At 49.0% G+C, this 23528-nt stretch overlaps 2 protein-coding genes across 6 annotated transcripts in view; one reads left to right on the plus strand and one right to left on the minus strand.

The window, feature by feature from the left end:
• Positions 1-10989, plus strand: part of luc7l3 (LUC7-like 3 pre-mRNA splicing factor) — a 52641-nt gene extending 41652 nt beyond the window's left edge. For 3 of the 4 annotated variants that reach the window (XM_085964014.1, XM_085964012.1, XM_085964013.1), the window contains exons 9-11: positions 5029-5195; positions 6639-6838; positions 10361-10989. In XM_085964014.1, coding sequence (XP_085820140.1) covers positions 5029-5195; positions 6639-6805 — 334 coding nt within the window. In that variant the 3' untranslated portion in view covers positions 6806-6838; positions 10361-10989. The remainder of the gene's footprint in view (positions 1-5028; positions 5196-6638; positions 6839-10360) is intronic. The other variant, XR_015073168.1, reaches the window with a different exon arrangement.
• Positions 10990-12537: 1548 nt separating this feature from the next.
• abcc3 (ATP-binding cassette, sub-family C (CFTR/MRP), member 3) overlaps positions 12538-23528 on the minus strand; it is a 108285-nt gene continuing 97294 nt past the window's right edge. For both annotated transcript variants that reach the window (XM_085964017.1, XM_085964016.1), the window contains 7 exons: positions 21807-21933; positions 20855-20956; positions 19607-19753; positions 18592-18750; positions 16495-16661; positions 16159-16353; positions 12538-13007 (listed from right to left, as the gene is read on the minus strand). In XM_085964017.1, the coding sequence (XP_085820143.1) occupies positions 12899-13007; positions 16159-16353; positions 16495-16661; positions 18592-18750; positions 19607-19753; positions 20855-20956; positions 21807-21933 (1006 nt within the window). In that variant the 3' untranslated portion in view covers positions 12538-12898. The remainder of the gene's footprint in view (positions 13008-16158; positions 16354-16494; positions 16662-18591; positions 18751-19606; positions 19754-20854; positions 20957-21806; positions 21934-23528) is intronic.

A 23528-nucleotide genomic window follows, 5' to 3' on the forward strand; every position in this document is an offset into this window, starting at 1 on the left:
CTTGCTCCATGTGTGAGCCCAGACAAGCTGTTCAACCCTGGATGGTATTGCACCCATTCCTGCCTCTGCTTGGCGTTGCACTCACCAGCAGGAGCCGCTGAATAGCCAACGTGTTTGGTGTTGTATCTTCAGGCTGCCAGAGCAAAAGTCTTATGGTTCCGTCTCTGAAGTGAGTACGGCCGTCCTTCAATGTTAAAGGCTCTGTTTAAATGCAAGCTGTTGTTTTCTGCGTGTCATTTATACATTGCATTACCATCTGAGCGGTGTGTTGAGCTAACCCCTTTAAATAAACCTCCCTCTCCCAGCTCTCTCGCTGCAACCCATTACCTGGGGTGAGAGTGCAAGTTCCCAGCTCTGCCAGTGACTCTGAAACCAACCACCTGATCTGGGTTTGGCACCCAGAGTCCCTCAGATTGGCATTTCATTGGTTTATTCTGTTCAAACCAGCCTATCGGCGATGCAGTAGCTGTGCTACTCTGCCAGTCCCAGGCTGTGCAGAAGCACAGCTGTCGGTGGCCAGTTTCAGCTGCTGTTTGTTCGCCCTAGACTGAGCCAAGGTGTCAGCCGTGGATCCATGATCGCACGCTTGTCTTGGTCAGAGGGTCGTGGGTACAAGCCCCACTCCAGGACATGAGCCCACAACACCAGCTGAGGGAGCGCCGTCCTATACTATCGGAGGAGAGGCTAAACCGAGGCCCCGCCTGCGCTCAGGTGGGTGTGAAAGATCCCACAGCACTGTTTGAAGAAGAGCGGGGGAGTTTCCCTGACCAACATTTGTCCATCAACCATCATTAAAACAGTTTCATTGATCATTAATCACTTTGCTGTTTGTGAGATCTTGCTGTGCATAAATAGCTGCTGTGTTTCCCACATTACAACAGTGACTACACTTCAAAAATACTTCATTGGCTGTAAGGTTCTTGGGGCATCCTGAGGCCGTGAAAGGCGCTATAGAAATGCAAGTCTTTCTTAAACAGTTACACTGGCCGAGATCTAACAACTGATGTGTGTGCACTATTTATTATATTATATTAATGATGATCTAGACAAGGGAACTAGATGTAATATCTCCTAATTTGCAGACGACACAAAGTTGGGTGGGCGTGTGTGCTGTGAGGAGGATGTCGAGAAACTTCAGGATGATTTGGACATGATGGGTGATTGGGCAGAAGCATGGCAGATGCAATATAACGTGGATAAATGTGAGGTTGTCCACTTTGGTGGCAAAAACAGGAAGGCAGATTATTATCTGAATGGCAATAGATTGGGAGAAGGGGAAGTACAACGAGACCTGGGTGTCCTTGTGCACCAGTCGCTGAAGGTAAGCATGCAGGTGCAGCAGGCGGTTGAGAAGGCAAATGGTATGTTGGCCTTCGTAGCGAGAGGGTTTGAGTACAGGAACAAGGATGTCTTGCTGCAGTTGTACAGGGCCTTGGTGAGACCACACCTTGAGTATTGTGTGCAGTTTTGGTCGCCTTATCTGAGGAAGGATGTTCTTGCCATGGAGGAAGTCCAGCGAAGATTCACCAGGCTGATACCTGGGATGGCAGGAATGACGTATGAGCAGAGATTGGGTCGATTGGGCTTATACTCACTGAAGTTTAGAAGAATGAGAGAGGATCTCATTGAAACTTATAAAATTCTGACAGGACTAGACAGACTAGATGCAGGAAGGATGTTCCCGATGGTCGGGGAGTCCAGAACCAGGGGTCACAGTCTAAGGATAAGGGGTAAGCCATTTAGGACAGAAATGAGGAGGAATTTCTTCACCCAGAGAGTGGTGAACCTGTGGCATTCTCTACCACAGAAGGCAGTTGAGGCCAATTCATTAAATATATTCAAGAAGGAGTTGGATATATTTCTTAAGGCTAAAGGGATCAAGGGGTATGGGGAGAAAGCAGGGACAGGGCACTGAATTTGAATGATCAGCCATGATCGCATTGAATGGCGGAGCAGGCTCGAGGGGCCGAATGGCCGACTCCTGCTCCTATCTTCTATGTTTCTATTCCCTCTGATTGTTCGGGGTAGTGCTGACCCTCTATCCAGCCTTCTGACGGCCCGAAGTCCTGAGCTGTGAATCTAGCTTTGTGTCGGGAATGTTCCTGTGTCCTGTGTTCGTTTGCATAGAGTCACAACTCGGGCTTCAGCAGCCAGCCCCCAGGCATACCGTTGTTTGCCGGCGGGGTCACTGTTCTAGTCTGCCTGTGGATGTGCCTGCACAGGACCACTGTACGATACTAACGGTGTTGGGCAGAATGAGCAGGCTGCAGGTGAATGTGTGCAGCTCGTTCTGGAGTCTCTAAAAAGGGTGTATTCAGTACCATGGCAACCACATTACATCACATAACCCATTGGAAACAATTCTGTAATGCACACCAGGTAAGTCTGGAGTAACCCATCACCCCCTGTGCTCGCTGACCTACACTGGCTCCCGGTCCGGCAACACCTCTCAATTTTAAAATTCTCATCCTTGTGTTCAAATCCCTCCATGGCCTCTCTGTTCCCCAGCTCTGTAACCTCCCCCAGCTCTGTAACCTCACCCCCGAGATCTCTGCGCTCCTCCAATTCTGGCCTCTTGCACATCCCTGATTTTAATCGCTCTATCATTGGTGGCCATGCCTTCAGTTGCCAAGGCTCCAAGCTCTGGAATTCCCTCGCTACCTCTCCTTCCTCCTTTAAGTCGCTCCTTAAAACCTTCCTCTTTGACCAAGCTTTTGGTCACCTGCCCTAATATCTCTTTATGTGGCTTGGTGTCAGGTTTTGTCTGATAACGCTCTAGAAATGCAAGTTATTGTCTCGCCTCGTGTTGCGGTTATTGCCTCTTGTTCCATTATAGAATCATAGAACGGTTACAACACGAAAGGCCATTCGGCCCGTCGAGCCCGTGCCGACTCTCAGCTAGTCCCACTCCCCCGCCCTTTCCCCGCAGCCCTGCAAATTTTTTTCCTTCAGATACTTATCCAACTTCCTTTTGAAAGATAAGATTGAGTCTGGCTCCACCGCCCGCTCAGGCAGCGCATTCCAGATCCTAACCACTCGCTGTGTAAAAAAAGTTTTTCCTTGCGTCGCCTTGGCCTTGGCGGAACCCACACTGGGCATCAGTGAGCAGGTTATTGGTGAGTGCTGCTTGATAGCACTGTCGACGACACCTTCCATCACTTTGCTGATGATTGAGAGTAGACTGATGGGGCGGTAATTGGCCTGATTGAATTTATCCTGCTTTTTGTGGACAGGACATACCTGGGCAGTTTTCCACATTGTCGGATAGATGCCAGTGTTATAGCTGTACTGGAACAGCTTGGCTAGAGGTGTGGCTAGTTCTGGAGCACAAGTCTTCACGATAGCTGGGATGTTGTCGGGGCCCGTAGCCTTTATCCAGTGCGCTCAGCCGTTTCTTGATATTACGTGGAGTGAATCGAATTGGCTGAAGACTGGCTTCTGTGATGGTGGGGACCTCAGGAGGAGGCCGATATGGATCACCCACTCGGCACATCTAGCTGAAGATGGTTGCAAACACTTCAGCCTTGTCTTTTGCACTCGCGTGCTGGGCTCCACACTTTTGTACTCTATGCCTCTATTCATGAAGCCCAGGATCCCGTAAGCCTTTTTAACTGCTTTCTCAACCTGCCCTGCCACCTTCAACGATTTGTGTACATATACCCCCAGGTCTCTCTGTTCGTGCACCCCCTTTAGGATTGTACCATTTAGTTTATATTTCCTCTCCCCATTCTTTCTACCAAAATGTATCACTTCACACTTTTCTGCATTAAATTTCATCTGCCACGTGTCCGCCCATTCCACCAGCCTGTCTGTCTTCCTGAAGTCTCTCACTCTCCTCCTCACTGTTCACTATACTTCCAAGTTTTGTGTCATGAAAATTTTGAAATTGTGCCCTGTACACCCACATCCAAGTCATTAATATATATCAAGAAAAGCAATAGTCCTAGTACCGACCCCTGGGGAACCCCACTGTATACAGTCCGAAAAACAACCGTTCACCACTACTCTCTGTCTCCTGTCACTTAGCTAATTCCATATCCATGCTGCCACTGTCCCTTTTATTCCACGGGCTTCAACTTTGCTGGCAAGCCTATTATGTGGCACATTGTCGAACGCCTTTTGGAAATCCATGTACACCACGTCAACCGCATTACCCTCATCAACCCTCTCTGTTACCTCATCAAAAAACTCGATCAAGTTGGTTAAACATGATTTGCCTTTAACAAATCCATGCTGACTTTCCTTAATTAATCCACACCTAGCCAAGTGACTTAATTTTGTCCCTAATTATTGTTTCAAAAAGTTCCCCACTATCGAGGTTAAACTGACTGGCCTGTAGTTGCTGGGTTTATCTTTACACCCTTTTTTGAACAATGGTGTAACATTTACAATTCTTCAGTCCTCTTGGCCCCCCCCCCCTCCCCCATATCTATAGAGGATTGCAATATTATGGCCAGTACCTCCGTGATTTCCGCCCTCAATTCCCTCAGCATCCTAGGATGCATCCCATCCGCTCCTGGTGACTTATCTACTTGTAAGTACAGCCAGCCTTTCTAACACCTCTATCAATTCTTATCCTATCAAGTGTCTCCACTACCTCCTCCTTGGTGAAGACAGATGCAAAGTACTCGTTTAGTACCTCAGCCATGCCCTCTGCCTCCATGCGTAGGTCTTTTTGGTCCCTAATTGGCCCCACCCCTCTTACTACCCGATTACTATTTATATGCCTATAGAAGACATTTTGGATTACCTGTACAGCTTCCATCACCCCCAGAACCGGTCCCAATGTCCCAGGAGTCTGAAGCCCTCCCTCCTGCACCATCTCTCCAGCCACACGTTCATCTGCTCTATCCTCCTATTTCTATACTCACTGGCGCGTGGCACCGGGAGTAATCCGGAGATTGCTACCGTTTGAGGTCCTGCTTTTTAACCTCTTTCCTAGCTTCCTAAAATCTTGGATGAATTTTGTTAAATTATTTAACCGTTGGATCTTTTTAAGTGTACACTGCAACTTTGCTTTCACTGAAGGGGTGAGGATCGGCGGAGCCGGGACCGGTCCGACAGGAGCAGGGACCGATCGGAAAGGAAACACAGGTCCCGGAGTCGAGATCGGCGCAGGTCACGGAGCCGGGACACCAAGTCACACAAGCACAGAAGCAGGAGCAGAGAGAAAGAGAGGAGGTCGAAGGACAAAGGTACAGAGACACGCCATCTGCTTGGCTGTGTGTTTCTCAGTGCTGTTTACGCAGCAGGTTCTCAGTGATTTGCTGCTCCAGTAATGCCCAAGCCTTCTCCACCAGCAGGGAACCCTTTATGTTGAGGTGTTCGTGCAGCTGCAGAACTGACGCTGTTGTTTGTTCACAAACGAAATGAGCAGCAGCAGCAGCAGTCCCCCACACAACACCAAGTAGCACTGATGGCGATGTGCGAGTGAGCTGCATGTTGCGATTCTGAGCCCCGCACACTCGACAGACGTCCAGTTCCAGCCCTGGTCTGTGCTGGGAGGGACAGTCTCATCGCCCCCTCCTTCTCATGTTAAATATCGGAGCTGGTTTGGCCTAAAGTGACGACAGACAGACAGACAGGCAGGCTGTGAGTGACGGGCTTTACGGGCAGGTTCTCATCGCACACTTATCCCATGTCCCTGGTTACATTGAAAGGCAATAAATTGCCAAATGGGAAACGGACCCTGGTAATATCGACTGGTGCATCGACATGCTGTGAAATTACCAGAATTTTCCACAATTAACATTGGATCGTGAAAGTAAAGGTAATAGTTGCAGTGCTGTCAGCCCGAGTTGCTGGTGAACCTGCAGCCGGTGCTGTGGCTGTGCAATGCTCTGATAGTTGAGTCAGTATTTAGCGTGGGGCCCTCTCTCTATCTCCCTGGTGCTGAGACAAGGACTGGGTCAGGCTCGGCTGTACTGCTCTCCAGTGGAGAACAGCCTGCTGGTGTCTGTTCTCCAGGCTCACTCATGGCTACTTGGGTGAGGTACTGAAGGAGAACTGATTTCTGGAACCCATTCCCCAGCATGGCGTCAGCTTCAGGAGAGGAGGGGAGGGAGCTGAAGGGAAATCCCCTGACCTATTTTGAGTGAGGAGAGTTTCAGCTTTAGGCTGATCCCGTACCTTTTGTCGCTTCACAATCCGGCTACTGTACATGTAGTTAAAAGCTGAAACATTGAATCAAAGGTTGCTACAACACAAGAGAAGGAGGCCATTCAGCCCATCATGCTTGTGCTGGCTCTTTGAAAGAGCTCTCCAATTAGTCCCACTCCCCCTGCTCTCTCCCCAGAGCCCTGCAAAATTCTCTCTTTCAACTATTTATCCAATTCCCTTTTGAAAGTTACTATTGAATCTGCTTCCACCGCCCTTTCAGGCAGCACATTCCAGATCACAACAACTCGCTGCGTTAAAAAAAAATTCTCCTCATCTCCCCCCTGGTTCTTTTGCCAATCACCTTAAATCTGTCCCTCTTGCCAGTGGAAGCAGTTTCTCCTTATTTACTCTTATCAGAACCCTTCATGATTTTGAACACTTCTATCAAATCTCCCATTAACCTTCTCTGCTCTGAATCTGAGGAGAACAACCCCAGCTTCTCCAGTCGACATGTTGAGATTTCTCTGATTGTGTTGCAGAAAGGAGAGACTCTGATGAGGTGAGGAAAAGCAGCCGGAAGCCCAGTCAGACGGACCGAGAGAGTGCAGAGGCGCGGGCAGATCCCATGGAGATGGATGCCACTAAAAGCGAGGTCAATGGGAGAGAGGAAGACCTAAAATCTGAAGGTGACACTCAGTCCAATTAAAACTGATCTGATTTGACCTCAGATCAGGCCAAGGTAAGTGTGGCTTCTGCGTTCCTCGGTTAGGGTTTGCCGTTTGTTTTTTTTGTTTGGTTCGCTTTAGCAGTGCAGTGTAAGTATTGCAACAGAGAAGATGGAGAGACTCTAGCCAGCAAAAGCCCATGAAGATATACTTTGTAAAACGTCGAGCGAGGAGGACAGACTAGTCTTGAGAGTAAGAGACAAAAAATGCGTGTTGGAGACACGAGGTACCTTCCTTTACCTCCGCATATTCTATGTGTAATGTACTGAAACCCGGGCCCGCTCTGTTCCTTTCTGGACCCGCAGTGAATGGCAATGAATGGGTTTGTGTTTAAAAGTAATGATTTTATAAAGAAAACTGTGAAATGTGGGGGAATTGGTTGGACTGTGTGGGGCCGGTCGGTTGCTGTGAACTGTTATCAGTCGATTAAGTTTGGAATTCATTAACTGTAGGCAGAGAATGAGTGTTTTTTGCTGTAACTGCATCTAAGGCATATTTGAAAGATTTTTTTGAGTTTGAACGAATCTCTGTTAATGTCACGGATGTTGTAGTAGATTTTTTTTGTTTTTTTTTTGTTTTTTTAAAAAACTGCCTTGCACTCTAATGGAGTCTTTCTGTAACTCGAGCCAGTAGCATGGATTGATGGAAGTGTAGGGTTTATGACTAAGTGAACCTGAGAACCATATCTCACACTGCGCTGGTCTTGTGAGCCGCCTATGAAAGCAAATTAAAAATCAAGGAATCAGTGAATGAATTGCAGGTACTCGTGCCAGGTACACACCTTTCTCTACCCACCTCCATGTTTGAATGCTTTTTGCCTGTTTTTTTTAATGAATCTTTATCTTTTTTTTTTAAAGCTTGCTGTTTCATATTGTATTTGCTGATCGTGTTTAATGCAGGATTTAAATACTCGTTTCCTGTCACCGTAATGTTTTTTTGAAATTGTGGGATTGTTTCTGTGCAGATGTGTTACGGAATTCTCTTCAAACTTTCAGGGGATGCAAGGGAATTTTCAAGAATTAACTTTACCTTTCACATAAACTTAAAACAAACCAAAATCTGTAGCAGCCTTCTGTTTCTGTGCAGTTCGTTACTGGCCCTAGCACAGAGGTACGACTCGCGACTTCTTTGCCCCTCCATCCTCCTACCTTGCCCTCCCATTCCATGTCCACTGAGCTCTTGGTCGGGTGCCGCCCTGCCGTGGCTGATGAAATTGTTTTTCTTAAATATTAAATACAAAAAGACATTTGAACGACGGTGACTTTGGTTACGATTGTGAGGAACGGCATGGTCAATATTAATTCTTTGCTTGTGACCAGCTTCCTTCTGATGGTGACTCAGCTGAAGGATGTTGTAGATCTGTACGAGGTCTTTGAAGTAGCCCTGAAGCAGCTCAAAAATGTGAAGAGTAATTCATAGTGTTTATAGCTCACAGGCATAGTGACAGGCCCGTACCCTACTGTACCAGGTGTCTGCTTACCAATTGGGCACGGCAGCTCCTCCACACCCATCTCATCTGGTGCAACAGCCCTTCGGCCCATTTGATTGCATCCTTCTCTGACACCAACCCCACGCCTCCCATTACACCCTCCAGCTATTAAATCAGCCCAGTGTCCTGGCCTCATCCACCCTCTGTGTAAAGAAACACTTCCTGTCACCTCCTCGAAACTGGCCCTTCGCACCCTCTCCTGTATCTGACAGTATTGTTTCAGATTTACTTTCTCTGTCCCGTGGAGTATCTTCTCCAGCTATGCGATCCCCTCTGAAATGACACTTTCAAAGCTGCCGGGCCCAGGGCTCTGAATTCCTTCCTCACTGGGGCTGTGCCTCGTTCTGCTGTACATCACCTCCAGGCCATGCCTGCTGTGCATGTGGTGTAACTGCAGCACTATACTGCTTCGGAATGACTGCAGGGGATTCGAATTCCACTCCCCCTTTAAAGAGGACCTTTAGGAAAGTGAATTGTAGCTCTAAAACTCATCAGTAATGGTCAGTATAATCCACTAGTGAATCATGAACTCAGTCTGTCTCTGGGATTCCTGTGGCACCCTGCTAGAAATAGCCATTTAGCAGGTGATCTCAGTGATGGCATCTCCAGACTGGGCCACACGGAGTTTCTCCCCTGCCTCCTCTCCTCTCGCCTCCCACATGAGTCTGCTCCGACCCACTCACTCATGTACACCATTTCTTCAAACCATTCTTTAAGCACCATGGGACATTCTTTGTTCAAAACACTACATAAATGCAAGTTGCCGTATAATCTCCTACCCCTCCTGCATAGTATTAATGGCCAGACGAGACCAATCCCCTCATCCTCCTGAGCGAGCACGGCCTTGACTGGGAGAGTGGGCCAGTTAGCAGTGCTCTGGCCTGTGAGTGTACAGGGAGAGTGGGCCACTCGAACACTACTTATTTACCTACAAAACAACAGTGATTGTGCTTGTAATTCATTGACTGAAGTGCTTTGGGACGTCCTGAGGCTGTGTAAGTGTGTGAGATGCTGTATAAATGCAGGTGACAATAATAATTGTGATTGCACAGATGATTCTGATTGTGATGGTAAATTTGATTATAAATAATTCAACAAAACAAAGAATCCTTTTGTAATGATCATGTTAATGCCCTGCTGGAGTCAGTAACTCCTGCAGATTCCCCAATGTTGACAGCACTCACTGTTTAAACAGATATTCAAAAAGTCACCATGTGAGGGAGAAACATTCTTGCAATAATAAATTGTAAATGTGGTTTTCTTTGGGGCTCAGTGGGAACAGTTTAATCTGTTGAAGGGGATTGAGGGTAACGGCAATATCATTGGGGAAAGAGGGAGATGAATTGCTCCTTTTAAAATGGGGGAATCAGCAAGTGTGGGTGGATATTGATTCTAGCGCAGGGGGTGTCTATGATGTATCTAGACGCTGGCTTGATGGGCTAAAAGGGTGTTTCTCACTCCACACTGTTCTTGATTCCCACGTTGCCGCCTTGTATCCAGAAGGATGGTGTTTGGAAGTTGTAACCGAGTGAAGTATTGTTTAAAGTGAAGTGATACTGAGGCTGCTCTACAAGCTGCAATTAAGCACTAACTGGTTTGCTCAAGGCACCAGTGCACATCAAGGAGAGCTTTTCAGTAAAGAATTAATATTGACCTGCCCGAAAGTAAAATGTTTTTAGAGAATGTGACGTCGCTGCCCTTGACCCGTTTTATGTTGTGTGATAAATCCGTTGACAACTCTGTATGCTGTCTGTCATTACAGATGGGAGATTACAGTAAATCACTACTTAAGGATACAGTAGAGGTGGGCTGTTTACACTCTGAGAAAGGGTTTCCTTTTCTAGGTTAGAGCTGTAGCCAGTCGTTAGCAGAAATCCCAGAAGACAAGTGCTCTGTGTAGGGCAGTAGGAAGTCTCCAAGAGGTACTTTCCTTTTGCCTTTTTTATAAAAAAAAAGAAAATAAATGGTTGTGTATAATGGTGAGCAAGGGTGTGCATCGGTTTACACCGATTCTAATTGCATGTTGTCGAATGTTTAATCTCTGTAGGAGTGGCCATCTTGAAGATGTCAAGGAATCCTGGTGAAGATTCGACCACCCGACCTGAAGTCTCTGCCCAGTTAAAACAAGGTGAAAGAAAACTGTGTAGTGGTGTAGAGAGAGGGAGAGAGGGAGAGAAATTGTAATTTTTAAGCAAAAAAAAAATACATTCATTTCAGGACTTTTCTGTATGTTTAGCTGCCCTGAGGAGTTCCCATTTCTTGTGCTTGCAATACTCTTTTTCACCGTCAGTGAACTCGAGTCCTGTTTATTTCACAAGTCTGTGTCAGACTAAAGTGAGCAGCTCCCGCACCATGTGACCTGCATTGTGTACCCGAAGGTTTTCCTTGACGTTTAAATTTCGTAGCAAACTATCTGTAAATACACAGGCCGGTTAAGTTGTATAGAGCTGTTTTGATTAAGAGGCTGATTTCTACCATTGCTCCTGTGGCCACTATCTTTTTTTTTGGTTTTCGTAGTGCTAGGCTGCCTGCCTCTTTCTTCGTTTCCCATCCAACCACGAGGACAAGTGTTGAGAATTTTTCCCCGCCCTGCTGTTCCTGTATTTTGAAAATGGTTGCTGTAATTTGCAAATTTTAGTGTCAAGTATGAATAAATCTTTTTTTCAGTAAACCTTCTACGATGTCTTGTGTTTAATTTAGTGTTTAGGTCAGATTTTTTTCAGGTTGTGGGTGGGGGAGAGATGGGGCGTTGTACTAAGGAATATCGACTCTTTCCCGTAACTGACTTGGGCACCCTGCCAGTCATGGCCTATTGGGGTAAAGCGCTCGCTACTCTCCCCTAATATCTTCACCCCAGCTGCAGAAGAGCAACCCTCATGCTCCAGCCCGGCCGGCAGACTGGATTGGGACTGAAGGTTGTGGGTTCAAGTCCCACTCCAGAGACTTGAGCACAAAAATCCAGGCTGACACTCCCAGTGCAGTGCTGAGGGAGCGCTGCACTGTTGGAGGTGCCATCTTTTGGATGAGACGTTAAACCGAGGCCCCCTTTGCTCTCTGGCGCAAGTAAAAGATGCCACAGCACTTTCAGAGAGGAGCTGGGGACTTCTCCCTGGTGTCCTGACCAATGTTTATTTCTCAACATCACAAACCGATTAATTTCATTTATTTCAGTGCTGTTTGTGGGAATCTTGCTGTGTGCAAATTGGCTGCCACATGTCCTGCATCACACGTGTTTTTGACCATTTTGCTTCTGAGGCCCCTCCTGTGTTATCAAAAGTCTATGGACCCCCTGTAACACACAACTTGTATTTATGCAGCACCTTTAAATGTAGTAAAATGTCCCAAGGCGCTTCACAGGAGTGATTTAAAAAAAACATTTTGACACCAAACCACATAAAGGGATATTGGGGAAGAAGAGAGATTTAAAGGAGCGTCTTGTAGGAGGAAAGAGGTTCAGGGAGGGAATTCCAGAGCTTGGCGCCCAGGCAGCTGAAGGCACGGCCACCAATGGTGGAGTGATGGAAATCTGAGATGGGTGCAGATATCTTGGAGGGTTGTAGGAGGTTACAGTGATGGGGAGTGGCAAGGCCGTAGAGGGATTTGATAAATGTTAGGACTATGGTTAGGGATGACGTTAGTGTTTTGGATTAGGATTTTCCAGGTCAGGGTTGGGGAGCAGGGTGTTACAGTTTGAATACCAAGGCAGTCTGGAAGGTGTGGTAAGCTGGCCCTGACCAGTCACCTTTTCTCCTTCACTTAGATGCTCAGAGTTCTCAACGTTTGCTGTTGCTCCCAGAGATTGGCACTTACATTGTGCGCTGGGGCGAGCCCAGGAAGTGGTCCCCCTGGGGTTTATTAACCCGCTCCCTCCAGCAGCCGGCACAGGCTCCCTAGCTAATTGATGTGAGCATCAGACCAGTAAGAGATGGGGCTGGAGGACCGAGCAAGTCCTCCAACCAATCAGTGCGAGGGGCGGGATATTGTGTAGTATCTGGTTATTTTTGGCAGAGCCCCTGTCCTGTATTACAACAGTGGAAAAAGTACTTCATTGGCTGTAAAGCACGTTGGACATTGAGGTTGTGAAAGGTGCTGTAGAAATGGTATTGCCTGCTTTAACTAGCGGCGCCCTGGTGGTGGGGTCAGAGAGTGAGCCTGCCTGTTTCTGGGTTGTTGCTGCGGATAGGTTACTGGCCTCGATCGAGACAAGTTCATGGACACTACAGGTGTAGCAAAAATCTTGTTTTATTGAAAGAGCAAACTGCCCATGAGATTGTATTCCTGCTGTCACAGCTCATATTATATACTTAGAAAAAAATCAAACTCCTGTTTAACGTATAAATACATCAAGTACAAAAATAGAGAGTGTTGCTCGTTGATTTTACAGAAAAAACTGCCCATCTTTATTCCCCTTTGCTGCAGTGAAAAAAGATTCTCTTTGGCATTAAAGACAGAACCAGCAACGGCAGGTCTCTGAAGCTCTGTAAATTCACACTAGTCACTGTGCGCAGGATCTGGAAACATTCAGGCACAGTTAGGTGCCCGAGATTCCCACCGTGGTTGCTGTGGAGGTCTGTAAGGGTTTGGGTTATGCCAGTCCAGCATCCTTAGCCATGCTGTAGAAGATTCCCTTCTGTGTAATGAGGTTGCTGGGTGTGTCGAACTCTGCTAGGCTCCCGTTGTCCAGCACCAACACCCTGTCGGGGAGAAAAAATAAGTTAATGCAGAGAGATCATTAAACGGGCTGTGCCAAGGCTCCCCTTTAGCTGGAATCCACCCCCCCATGCTACTGATTTAAGTGGTCGCAGGCAGAGTGGACTTTGCTCAATCTGTTCCTCCTAGTTTCTAAGCCAAGGGCAGTGTCCCTGCTGGTACGGACAGTAATGGGCATCATAACCGTTGTATTGCTTTCCTCCTAATGCTGACTGTAGCCTACACCTGTACTGTTCCCGGGAAGGGAGGGCTGCTGTCAACACCACTCCTTGCTCCGGGACCTGCATGAGATAGTAATTCAGCTCTTGGTCAACATTCGCTTTTAAAGCTCACCCTTTCCCTTCCAGAGAAAACTCGCCTTCAGAACAAGATATCGTTCGGACATCCTTGACCTAGATCAACGGAGGAGGATGTACCCTCTCTCCTGCCCCAGATACCCCACCCCTACCTCTGCTTTTTAAAAATTTGTTTATGGGATGTGGGTGTCACTGGCAAGGCCGGCATTTATTGCCCATCCCTAATTGCCCTTGAGAAGGTGGTGGTGAGTCACCGCCTTGAACTGCTGTAGTCCGTGTGGCGAAGGTGCTCCCACAGTGCTGTTAGGGAGGGAGTTCTAGGATTTTGACCCAGCGACTATTGAGGATTGGCGATGTACTAAGTCAGGCTGGTGTGTGACTTGGATGGTGGTGTTCCCATGCGCCTGCTGCCCTTCTAATGGAAGAGGTCATGGGTTTGGGAGGTCCTGCCGAAGCAGCCTTGGCGAGTTGCTGCAGTGCATCTTGTAGATGGTACACACTGCAGCCACGGTGCGCCGGTGGTGGAGGGAGTGAATGTTTAAGGTGGTGGATGGGGTGCCAATCAAGCGGGCTGCTTTGTCCTGGATGGTGTCGAGCTTCTTGTGTTGTTGGAGCTGCACTCATCCAGGCAAGTGGAGAGTATTCCATCACACTCCTTACTTGTGCCTTGTAGATGGTGGAAAGGCTTTGGGGAGGCAGGAGGTGAGACACTCGCCACAGAATACCCAGCCTCTGACCTGCTCTTGTTGCCACAGTATTTGTGTGGCTGGTCCAGTTAAGTTTCTGGTCAGTGGTGACCCCCCAGGATATTGATGGTGGGGGATTCGGCGATGGTAATGTCGTTGAATGTCATGGGGCGGTGGTTAGACTCTCGCTTGTTGGAGATAGTCATTGCCTGGCACTTATCAGCCCAAGCCTGAACGTCGTCCAGGTCTTGTTGCATGCGGGCATGGACTGCTTCATTATCTGAGGAGTTGTGAATGGCACTGAACACTGCAATCATCAGTGAACATCCCCATTTGTGACCGTATGTTGGAGGGAAGGTCATTGATGAAGCAGCTGAAGATGGTTGGGCCTAGGACACTGCCCTGAGGAACTCCTGCAGCGATGCCCCGGGTCTGTGATGATTGACTTTCAACCACCACAACCATCTTCCTTTGTGCTAGGTATGACTCCAGCCAGTGGAGCGTTTTCCCCAATTCCCACTGATTTCAGTTTTACTAGGGCTCCTTGATGCCACACTCGGCCAAATGCTGCCTTGATGTCACGGGCAGTCACTCTCACCTCACCTCTGGAATTCAGCTCCTTTGTCCATGTTTGGACCAAGGCTGTAATGAGGTCAGGAGCCGAGTGGTCTTTGTGTTACCCACAGTGCATCAGTGAGCAAGTTTTTGGTGTGTAAGAGCCACTTGATAACACTGTCGATGACACCTTCCATCACTGCTGATGATTGAGAGTAGACTGATGAGATGGTAATTGGCCGGATTGGATTTGTCCTGCTTTTTGTGGACAGGACACACCTGGGCAGTTTTCTACATTGTTGGATAGATGCCAGTGTTGTAGCTGTACTGGAACAGCTTGGCTAGAGGCGTGGCTAGTTCTGGAGCACAAGTCTTCAGCACGATAGCCGGGATGTTGTCGGGGTCCATAGCCTTTGCTGTATCCAGTGCGCTCAGCTGTTTCTTGCTATCACGTGGAGTGAATCGAATTGGCTGAAGACTGGCTTCTGTGATGATGGGGACCTCAGGAGTAGGCTGATATGGATCATCCACTTGGCACTTCTGGCTGAAGGTGGTTGCAAACGCTTCAGCCTTGTCTTTTGCACTCACGTGCTGGGCTCCACCATCATTGAGGATGGGGATATTCATGGAGCCTCCTCCTCCCGTTAGTTGTTTAATGGTCCACCACCATTCACGACTGGATGTGGCAGGACTGCAGAGCTTTGATCTGATCCGTTGATTGTGGGATCGCTTAGCTCTGTCTATAGCATGCTGCTTCCGAGCATGCATGTAATCCTGTGTTGCAGGGTGTCCTCAGTGTGAAGACGGGACTTTGTCTCCACAATGATTGTGCGGTGGTCACTGCTGCCAATACTGTCATGGACAGATGCATCTGCGACAGGTAAATTGGTGAGAACGAGGTCAAGTCGGTTTTTCCCTCGTGTTGGTTCTCTCACCACCTGTCGCAGGCCCAGACTGGCAGCTCGGTCAGTAGTGGTGCTGCTGAGCCACTCTTGGTGATGAACATTGAAGTCCCCCACCCAGAGTACATTCTGTGCCCTTGCTACTCTCAGTGCTTCTTCCAAGTGGTGTTCAACATGGAGGAGTACTGATTCATCAGCTGAGGGAGGGCGGTAGGTGGTGATCAGCAGGAGGTTTCCTTGCCCGTGTTTGACCTGAAGCCATGAGACTTCATGGGGTCCGGAGTCAATGTTGAGGATTCCCAGGGCCACTTCTTCCTGACTGTACCGCCACCCCTGGTGGGTCTGTCCTGCCGGTGGGACAGGACATACCCAGGGATGGTGATGGAGGAGTTCGGGACATTGGCTGAAAGGTATGATTCTGTGAGTATGACTATGTCAGGCTGTTGCTCGACTAGTCTGTGGGACAGCTCTCCCAATTTTGGCACAAGTCCCCAGATGTTGGTGAGGAGGACTCTGCAGGGTTGACTGGGCTGGGTCGACTGGGCTGGCTGTGCCGTTGTCGATCCCGGGAGGTCCGTCTGGTTTCATTATTATTGTATTTCATACCGGTTTGTTACAACGGACTAACTTGCTTGGCCATTTCAGAGGGCACTTAAGAGTCAACCACATTGCAATGGATTTGGAGTCACTCCTTACCTGGTGTAATCCATGATTGTGTTCAAGCGGTGTGCGATGGTGAGGACGGTGCAGCCCTCAAATTGGGTCCTGATGGTCGACTGAATTAGGTCATCAGTTTCCAGGTCGACAGCAGCAGTGGCCTCGTCAAGAATCAGAATCCTCGTCTTTCTCAGGAGTGCTCTTGCAAGACACACAAGCTGCCTTTGCCCCACACTGGCGAGAAATAGTGTAAAGGTTTTAAATCAGAAATTAAATCTTGAAATTAGTGCAAAAAAACCCCATTCCCTCATGTTAAAAGTCACTAAGATTGCCACGTTCTTGTTCCTGCTGTTTTCTTTGGCCCAAGGGGTTTACCTGAGGTTCTCTCCTCCTTCAGAACACTCGTGCTCCAGCCCAGCCGGCAGGGTGTGGACAAACTGCTTGAGGTAGGACAGTTCCAGAGCATTCCACACTTCCTCCTCGGAATACTGATCAAAGGGGTCGAGGTTCATCCTTAAGGTGCCAGAGAATAGCACAGGGTCCTTGAATAAACAGATTAGAACGCGTTAGTTACGTGGGTGACAGGATGCAGAGCAGTTAGATCATGAATTCTGAAACGAGGAGTCTATTCTGACAGTCCAGCTTTCATTCACTTGAAGCAGTGGGTGCAGTGCTGGCGTTCGGTCCCTCGGTGTCTCTAGTGAGCTGTGGAAAGGGACGCTCAGGGAGCGCACGGCTGCCATCTGCTGGCCAGATTCCAGGCCTGCACCAGCCATTGGGAAGACAGTCAGTCTAAAGACAAGTTCAGATCCCAGCAAGGGTCAACTCTCCCCTCCCACTTCACCTGGGGTTGGGGCGGGGGTTAGAGATTTAATGAGCACTTTCCAAATAAATAGGACACTCTTTATTTTGCTGTGTTTGGCTTTATTAACCCTTTAGATGCTGGTCAAGACTGGGGTGAAACTTCAAGCAGCAGGTCAAAGGTTAGCAGGTAGTAGCTGATTGCAGCAGAGGCTTGCCATGGGATCTTCCTTTGCCAGAGGGCACCTCAGTATGGGGGGGGGGCAGGCAGGTGAGATTTCCCTGCCTTGTGCTCTTTTCTCTCTGGTTTCTATTGGAGTTCAGAAGAATGAGAGGCGATCTTATGGAAACATATAAGATTGTGAAGGGGCTTGATCGGGTGGATGCGGGGAAGATGTTCCCAATGATGGGTGAAACTAGAACTAGGGGGCATAATCTTAAAATAAGGGGCTGCTCTTTCAAAACTGAGATGAGGAGAAACTTCTTCACTCAGAGGGTGGTAGGTTTGTGGAATTTGCTGCCCCAGAAAGCTGTGGAAGCTACATCATTAAATAAATTTAAAACACAAATAGATAGTTTCCTAGAAGTAAAGGGAATTAAGGGTTACGGGGAGCGGGCAGGAAATTGGACATGAGTCTAGGTTCGGAATGGTCATGGCCCTGTGGGTAGTGGAGTGGGCCCAGGGGCCGTGTAGCCTGGTTCTGCTCCTACTTCTTGTGTTCTAATTCTGTGTTAGATTTCAGGAGATGGTTTTATTCCTGTTCCTGGCTGGGGTGGAGATCGCTTTTACAGAAGGTAAGTACTGTAGAAAATATAGGGACAGAGTGATCTCCTGGAAGAGTTTCGATCACCTAGATGGGTCGGAGAGGAATCTCCCAAATTGGCCATTGGGTTTTTTATCTGGTTTTTCGCCTCTCCCGGGAGATCACATGGGTTCGGGTGGGATGGAGAGTGATAGAAGATTTGAGGTTAGGATCAGATCAGCCATGATCTTATTGAATGGTGGAGCAGGCTCGAGGGACCGATTGGCCTACTCCTGCTCCTATTTCTTATGTTCTTATGGCTGAGGGATATCTGGTGTGGTCAGTGCTGCTCTGACCAGCCGCTGCCCAATGAGGTGGGCGTCATCACCTGGGGTTCAGTGAGTAGCTCGCTCGCCTCGGAGGCAAGAGGTTGTGGGTTCAATTCCCACTCCAGAGCAATAAATCCAGGCTAACACTCCCAGTGCAGTACTGAGGGAGCGCCGCACTGTCGGAGTGTCAGTACTGAGGGAGCGCCGCACTGTGGGAGTGTCAGTACTGAGGGAGCGCCGCACTGTCGGAGGGGCAGTACTGAGGGAGCGCCGCACTGTCGGAGGGGCAGTACTGAGGGAGCGCCGCACTGTCGGAGGGGCAGTACTGAGGGAGCGCCGCACTGTCGGAGGGGCAGTACTGAGGGAGCGGCAGTACTGAGGGAGCGCCGCACTGTCGGAGGGACAGCAGAGGGAGTGCCGCACTGTCGGAGGGTTCTGGTACTGAGGGCGCGCCACTAAACAGATTAGCCATTCGGTTTGTGGGAGCTTGCTGTGCACAGAATAGCTGTTGCATTTGCCGGTGTAGCAAATGCTGACACAACAGAGTAAATAACCGTGTGTAGCACCAGAGAATTTGCAGCCTGGAGTTTGGTGCTTACCTGGGGAATGATGGTGAGTTTTGAGCGGAGATCATGAAGCCCAATATCTGCGATCTTCACCCCATCGATGGTGATCTCGCCTTTCGCTGCCTCTATGATTCTGAAGAGGCAGAGAGTCATCGAGGATTTGCCAGCTCCTGTCCGTCCGACAATACCGACCTACACCAGACAGACACCGTTAGCTGCACAGGTGGGTGTAGAGAGGGTCCAGTTCCATGCTGCCATGTGCAATCTGTTACATTAACCAGTCACACAGCAGATAGTTCCCACACCTTCCTGCCCCATATTCTGCCTCTCACCTCCCCCAGCACTCATCATCGACTCACCACCCCTCAATAAAACCTTCACCTGTCCTGCCCCAGACAGATCCTAAACAGCCGGCTCCTCCCTGGCCCAATGTTTGCTGGTATTAGACATTTCCCCCTCCTTTTGGTCTGGTTCCCAGGTCCTTCATAACTGTTGTGCAGAAACCCTTTCTCAGCCCCTCGATTCTTTCTCTAACCTCTTGCCTTTCAATAGAATCTTACAGCACAGGAGGCCATTCGGCCCATTGTGCGTGTGCCAGCTCTTTGAAAGAACGAGTCCCACTCCCCCGCTCTTTCCTCAGAGCCCTGCTAATTCCCCCTCCCCGCCTCAAGTATTTATCCAATTCCCTTTTGAAAGTTACTATTGAATCTGCTTCCACCGCCCTTTCAGGCAGCGCGTTCCAGATCACAACAACTCGCTACGTAAAAAATTTCCTCATCTCCCCTCTGGTTCTTTTGCCAATTACCTTCAATCTGTCTCCTCTGGTTACCGACCCTCCCGCCCCCACCCCAAACCCACCAGCATTGCTACACCTCTCTCCACCACCCCCCCCCACCCCCATCACCAGGGACTTGGTACATCCCCCGCTTTCCCCCCTCCCTCTTTCCTCCCTCCCTCTTTCCTCCCCCCCTCCTCTTTCCTCCCCCCCTCCCTCCTCCCCCTCCCTCCCTCTTTCCTCCCTCCCCCATCCCACCCTCCCCCATCCCACCTTTTCTCCACCGTGCACACTCAGATGGAGGTCCTTGAGCACTAAGTCCAGCCCCTCCCGGTACCGCACGCTGTATCCATTGAACTCCAGATTCCCAGTCTCCGGCCAGGACTTCGGAGGACGATTACTCTCGATCACCCACGGGGCCTGCAATTAACCAAAGGGTCAGGAGTTATGCACCTATTCGGGCAAACATTCCGCGGCTGCATGTTTCTGTTTAGGCCACGGTTGAGTGGGTGGGGGGGGCGGGGTTGATGTTCTGAGCTACGGAGTATCCGGATTCTGGTCTGCCACTTGTGAGTTCCCCATATGCTATTGGATGGTCTAATTATCACACTTCTCATGAGCACTACAGACACCTCTCGACAGGATTTGCGGGGCTTCCTATGAGGGTCTTTAAGACCGCACTACAGTGCAGTACTGAGGGCTTCAGATCTCACTACAGCCTTTGTCCAAACATAGACACAAGAGCGGAAATTCAGAGGGGAGGTGAGTGACTGCCCTAGTAAAACTGAAGTCAATGGGAATCAGAGAAACCTCTCCACTGGCTGGAGTCATACCTAGCACAAAGGAAGATGGTTGTGGTTGTTGGAAGTCCCAGGATATCACTGCAGGAGTTCCTCATGGCAGTGTCCTAGGCCCAACCATCTTCAGCTGCTTCATCAATGACCTTCCCTCCAACATAACGTCAGACATGGGGATGTTCGCTGATTGCACAGTGATTGTTCAGTGCCATTCACAACTCCTCAGATAATGAAGCAGTCCATGCCCGCATGCAGCAAGACCTGGACGACATTCAGGCTTGGGCTGATAAGTGGCAGGTAACATTCGCACCACACAAGTGCCGGGCAATGACTATCTCCAACAACCGAGAGTCTAACCACCGCCCCTTGCCCTTCAATGGCATTACCATCGCTGAATCCTCCCCATAAACATCCTGGGGGTCACCATTGACCAGAAACTTAACTGGACCAGCCACATAAATACTGTGGCAACAAGAGCAGGCCAGAGGCTGGGTATTCTACAGCGAGTGTCTCACCTCCTGGCTTCCCAAAGCCTTTTCACCATCTACAAGGCACAAGTCAGGAGTGTGATGGAATACTCTCCACTTGCCTAGATGAGTGCAGCTCCAACAACACTCAAGCAGCTTGACACCATCCAGGACAAATCAGCCCACTTGATTGGCACCCCACTGCCGGGTCTCCAAACCCCCCCCCCCCCCCCGCGGGAACTCAGTGGGTCACGTACCTCGGGTTCAGTTTCCGAATACTCTTTTACTCTTTCCACTGCCACGATGTTAGATTCCAGGTCAGAGGTCATCCTCACCATCCAGTTTAAGGACATGGTGACCTGTGAGATCAGAGGAAACGTTCTGTTTGTTAATCCAGGACAAGCCTCCTAACTTGGCTCTCTAGGAGACAAGAACGCTGGCAGAAGACCGCGATTCTCACCCGCTACCTGCAGTTATTGAGCTCAACCTAATTAAATTCCAGCTCACAACTCATTGGAGGAAGGAATACCCCCCATGGTTGAATGGTCAGGTGCGCCGATTGGTGCAGTCATGAGCGCTACAGACTGTGAAGGTGTCAGCTTCGATCTTGGTTCTGGGCGGGGTTCACTGATCTAAGCTGGGACACAGTAAGAGCCATAGGGCAAATCAGCCAGGAGTCCCACTCCTTAACCTAACTATCAGCCATGGCTCAGTGGGCAGCACTCTCTCTTGCCTCGGAGTAGGAGGCTGTGGGTTCAAGTCCCACTCCAGAGACTTGAGCACAAAATCCAGGCTGACTCTCCCAGTGCAGTACTGAGGGAGCGCTGCACTGTCGGAGGTCCCTTCTTTCGGATGAGACATTAAACCGAGGCCCCGTCTGCTCTCTCAGGTGGATGTAAAAGATCCCGTGGCCACTATTTCGAAGAAGAGCAGGGGAGTTCTCCCCGGTGTCCTGGGGCCAATATTTATCCCTCAACCAACATCACTAAAACTGATTATCTGGTCATTATCACATTGCTATTTGTGGGAGCTTGCTGTGTGCAAATTGGCTGCTGCGTTTCCTACATTACAACAGTGACTACACTTCAAAAAGTACTTCACTGGCTGTAAGCGCTCTGGGACATCCTGAGGCTGTGAACGGCGTGGGAGAAATGGGACGACTTGATCGCAAGCAATGTGTTGGGGGCGTTGGGGGTCAGAGGTCCTTACCTGCAGGGCGTAGGATACCGAGAGGCCAACAATCCCTGGGTCGAGGTCATGTCGGCCTATGACCACGAACAGTGCAGCAAAAAGGACGATACAATTGCCGATAAACTCGATCCGGATCCCCAGCCACCTGAAGAGGAACAGGAAGGAGTCAGAGCTGGAGCAGAACCGGAGTTGCTTCCCCTCCCCCGCCCAGCCCAACACTCACCACTGCCGCCGGCCAGCTATTACCATCCCCCCACCCTTCCCAACGCTCACCCCTTCCCAGCCCCTCCCTCTCCGACCCTAGTCCAGGGAACTATAGACAAATCAGGTTAATGTCGGTGGTAGGAAAGATAATGGAATCTTTACTCAAAGATGTAATAGAAAAACATCTAGAAACTGAAAATAAAATAAAGAATAGTCAGCATGGATTCCAAAAAGGTCATGCTTAACTAACCTCATTGAATTCTTTGAGGTAACAGAAAGGGTAGATGAGGGTAATGTAGTAGACACAATATATTTGGATTTTTAAAAGGCCTTCGATAAGGTATCCCATTGTAGATTCATGACTAAGGTCAGAACATGTGGAGTCAGGGGACAAGTAGCAGAATGGATAGCAAGCTGGCTACAAAACAGGAAAGAGAGAGTAGGGGTTAACAGTAGTTGGGAAATGGTGGGAAGTGGTGTTCCACAGGGATCGGTGCAGGGAGCACTGTTGTTCACCATTTACATAAATGATTTGGACTTGGGAATCGGAAGCACAATTCAAAATTTGCAGATGTCACCAAATTGGGGGGTGTAGTTAATACAGAGGACTGTGATCAAATACAGGAAGACATTAATAAACTTGCAGAATAGGCCTGTAATTGGCAAATGAACTTCAATATAGAGAAGTGTGAGGTGGTACATTTTGGTAGGAAGAATAAGGAGGTCACATACTCCATGGAAAATAAGAGTCTAAGAGGAGCAGAGCGATCTGGGATTACAGATACACAAATCACTAAAAGTAGAGACGCAGGTTAATAAGACCATTAAAAAAAGCAAACAAAGCTCTGGGGTTCATTTCTAGAGGGACAGAATTGAAAAAGCAGAGAAGTTATGTTAAACATAGAAGATAGGAGCAGGAGTAGGCCATTCGGCCCCTCGAGCCTGCTCCGCCATTCAATGTGATCATGGCTGATCATCTGATATACCTATCAATTCAGTTCATGAAAAGCGACGAGTTAAGTTAGTAACTATAGGTTTTTATTGGCTAAATAACAGAGCCCACCCTCGTGGGTGATCGGATCCAACAAGGAGGAATACCAGCCAGTCGACCACCTTTATACCTGGGCAAGCAGGCGGAGCCAGCTGTGGTCAGCCCAGGTATAACAGCGTGGCAAGAGGTGACCTTGTGTAGTGATACAACAGTGTAAACAGTGATAACCATAGTGTAACGATAGTGAACGATAAAAGTGGTTTACCACATTCACCCCTTGTTTAAATTTGAGTCCGGCGGGGTGAAGTGTACTACCAGTTCGGGTATGTCAGTCTGTCCGGAGGCCTCGTAAGCCTTTCTGATCGGCGCGGCGGCGGTGGTGCAGTATCCGATGTTAATGCTGGTGTCTGCGTGGTCGGCGAAGGCTCGTGGGGTTCCGGCATGCCGTCTACCTGGGCTGGATTTGGGGGGGTGGTGGGGGGTAACGGTGGTGTCTCGGGGTGCCCGAGGGTGCGAGGTCTCGTAAGGAGACTGTGTCCTCCCGC

The sequence above is a fragment of the Somniosus microcephalus genome, chromosome 21, assembly GCF_052327205.1.
Source record: "Somniosus microcephalus isolate GS21.2 chromosome 21, FLI_Smic_1.0, whole genome shotgun sequence".
In the NCBI taxonomy this organism is placed as follows: domain Eukaryota; kingdom Metazoa; phylum Chordata; class Chondrichthyes; order Squaliformes; family Somniosidae; genus Somniosus; species Somniosus microcephalus.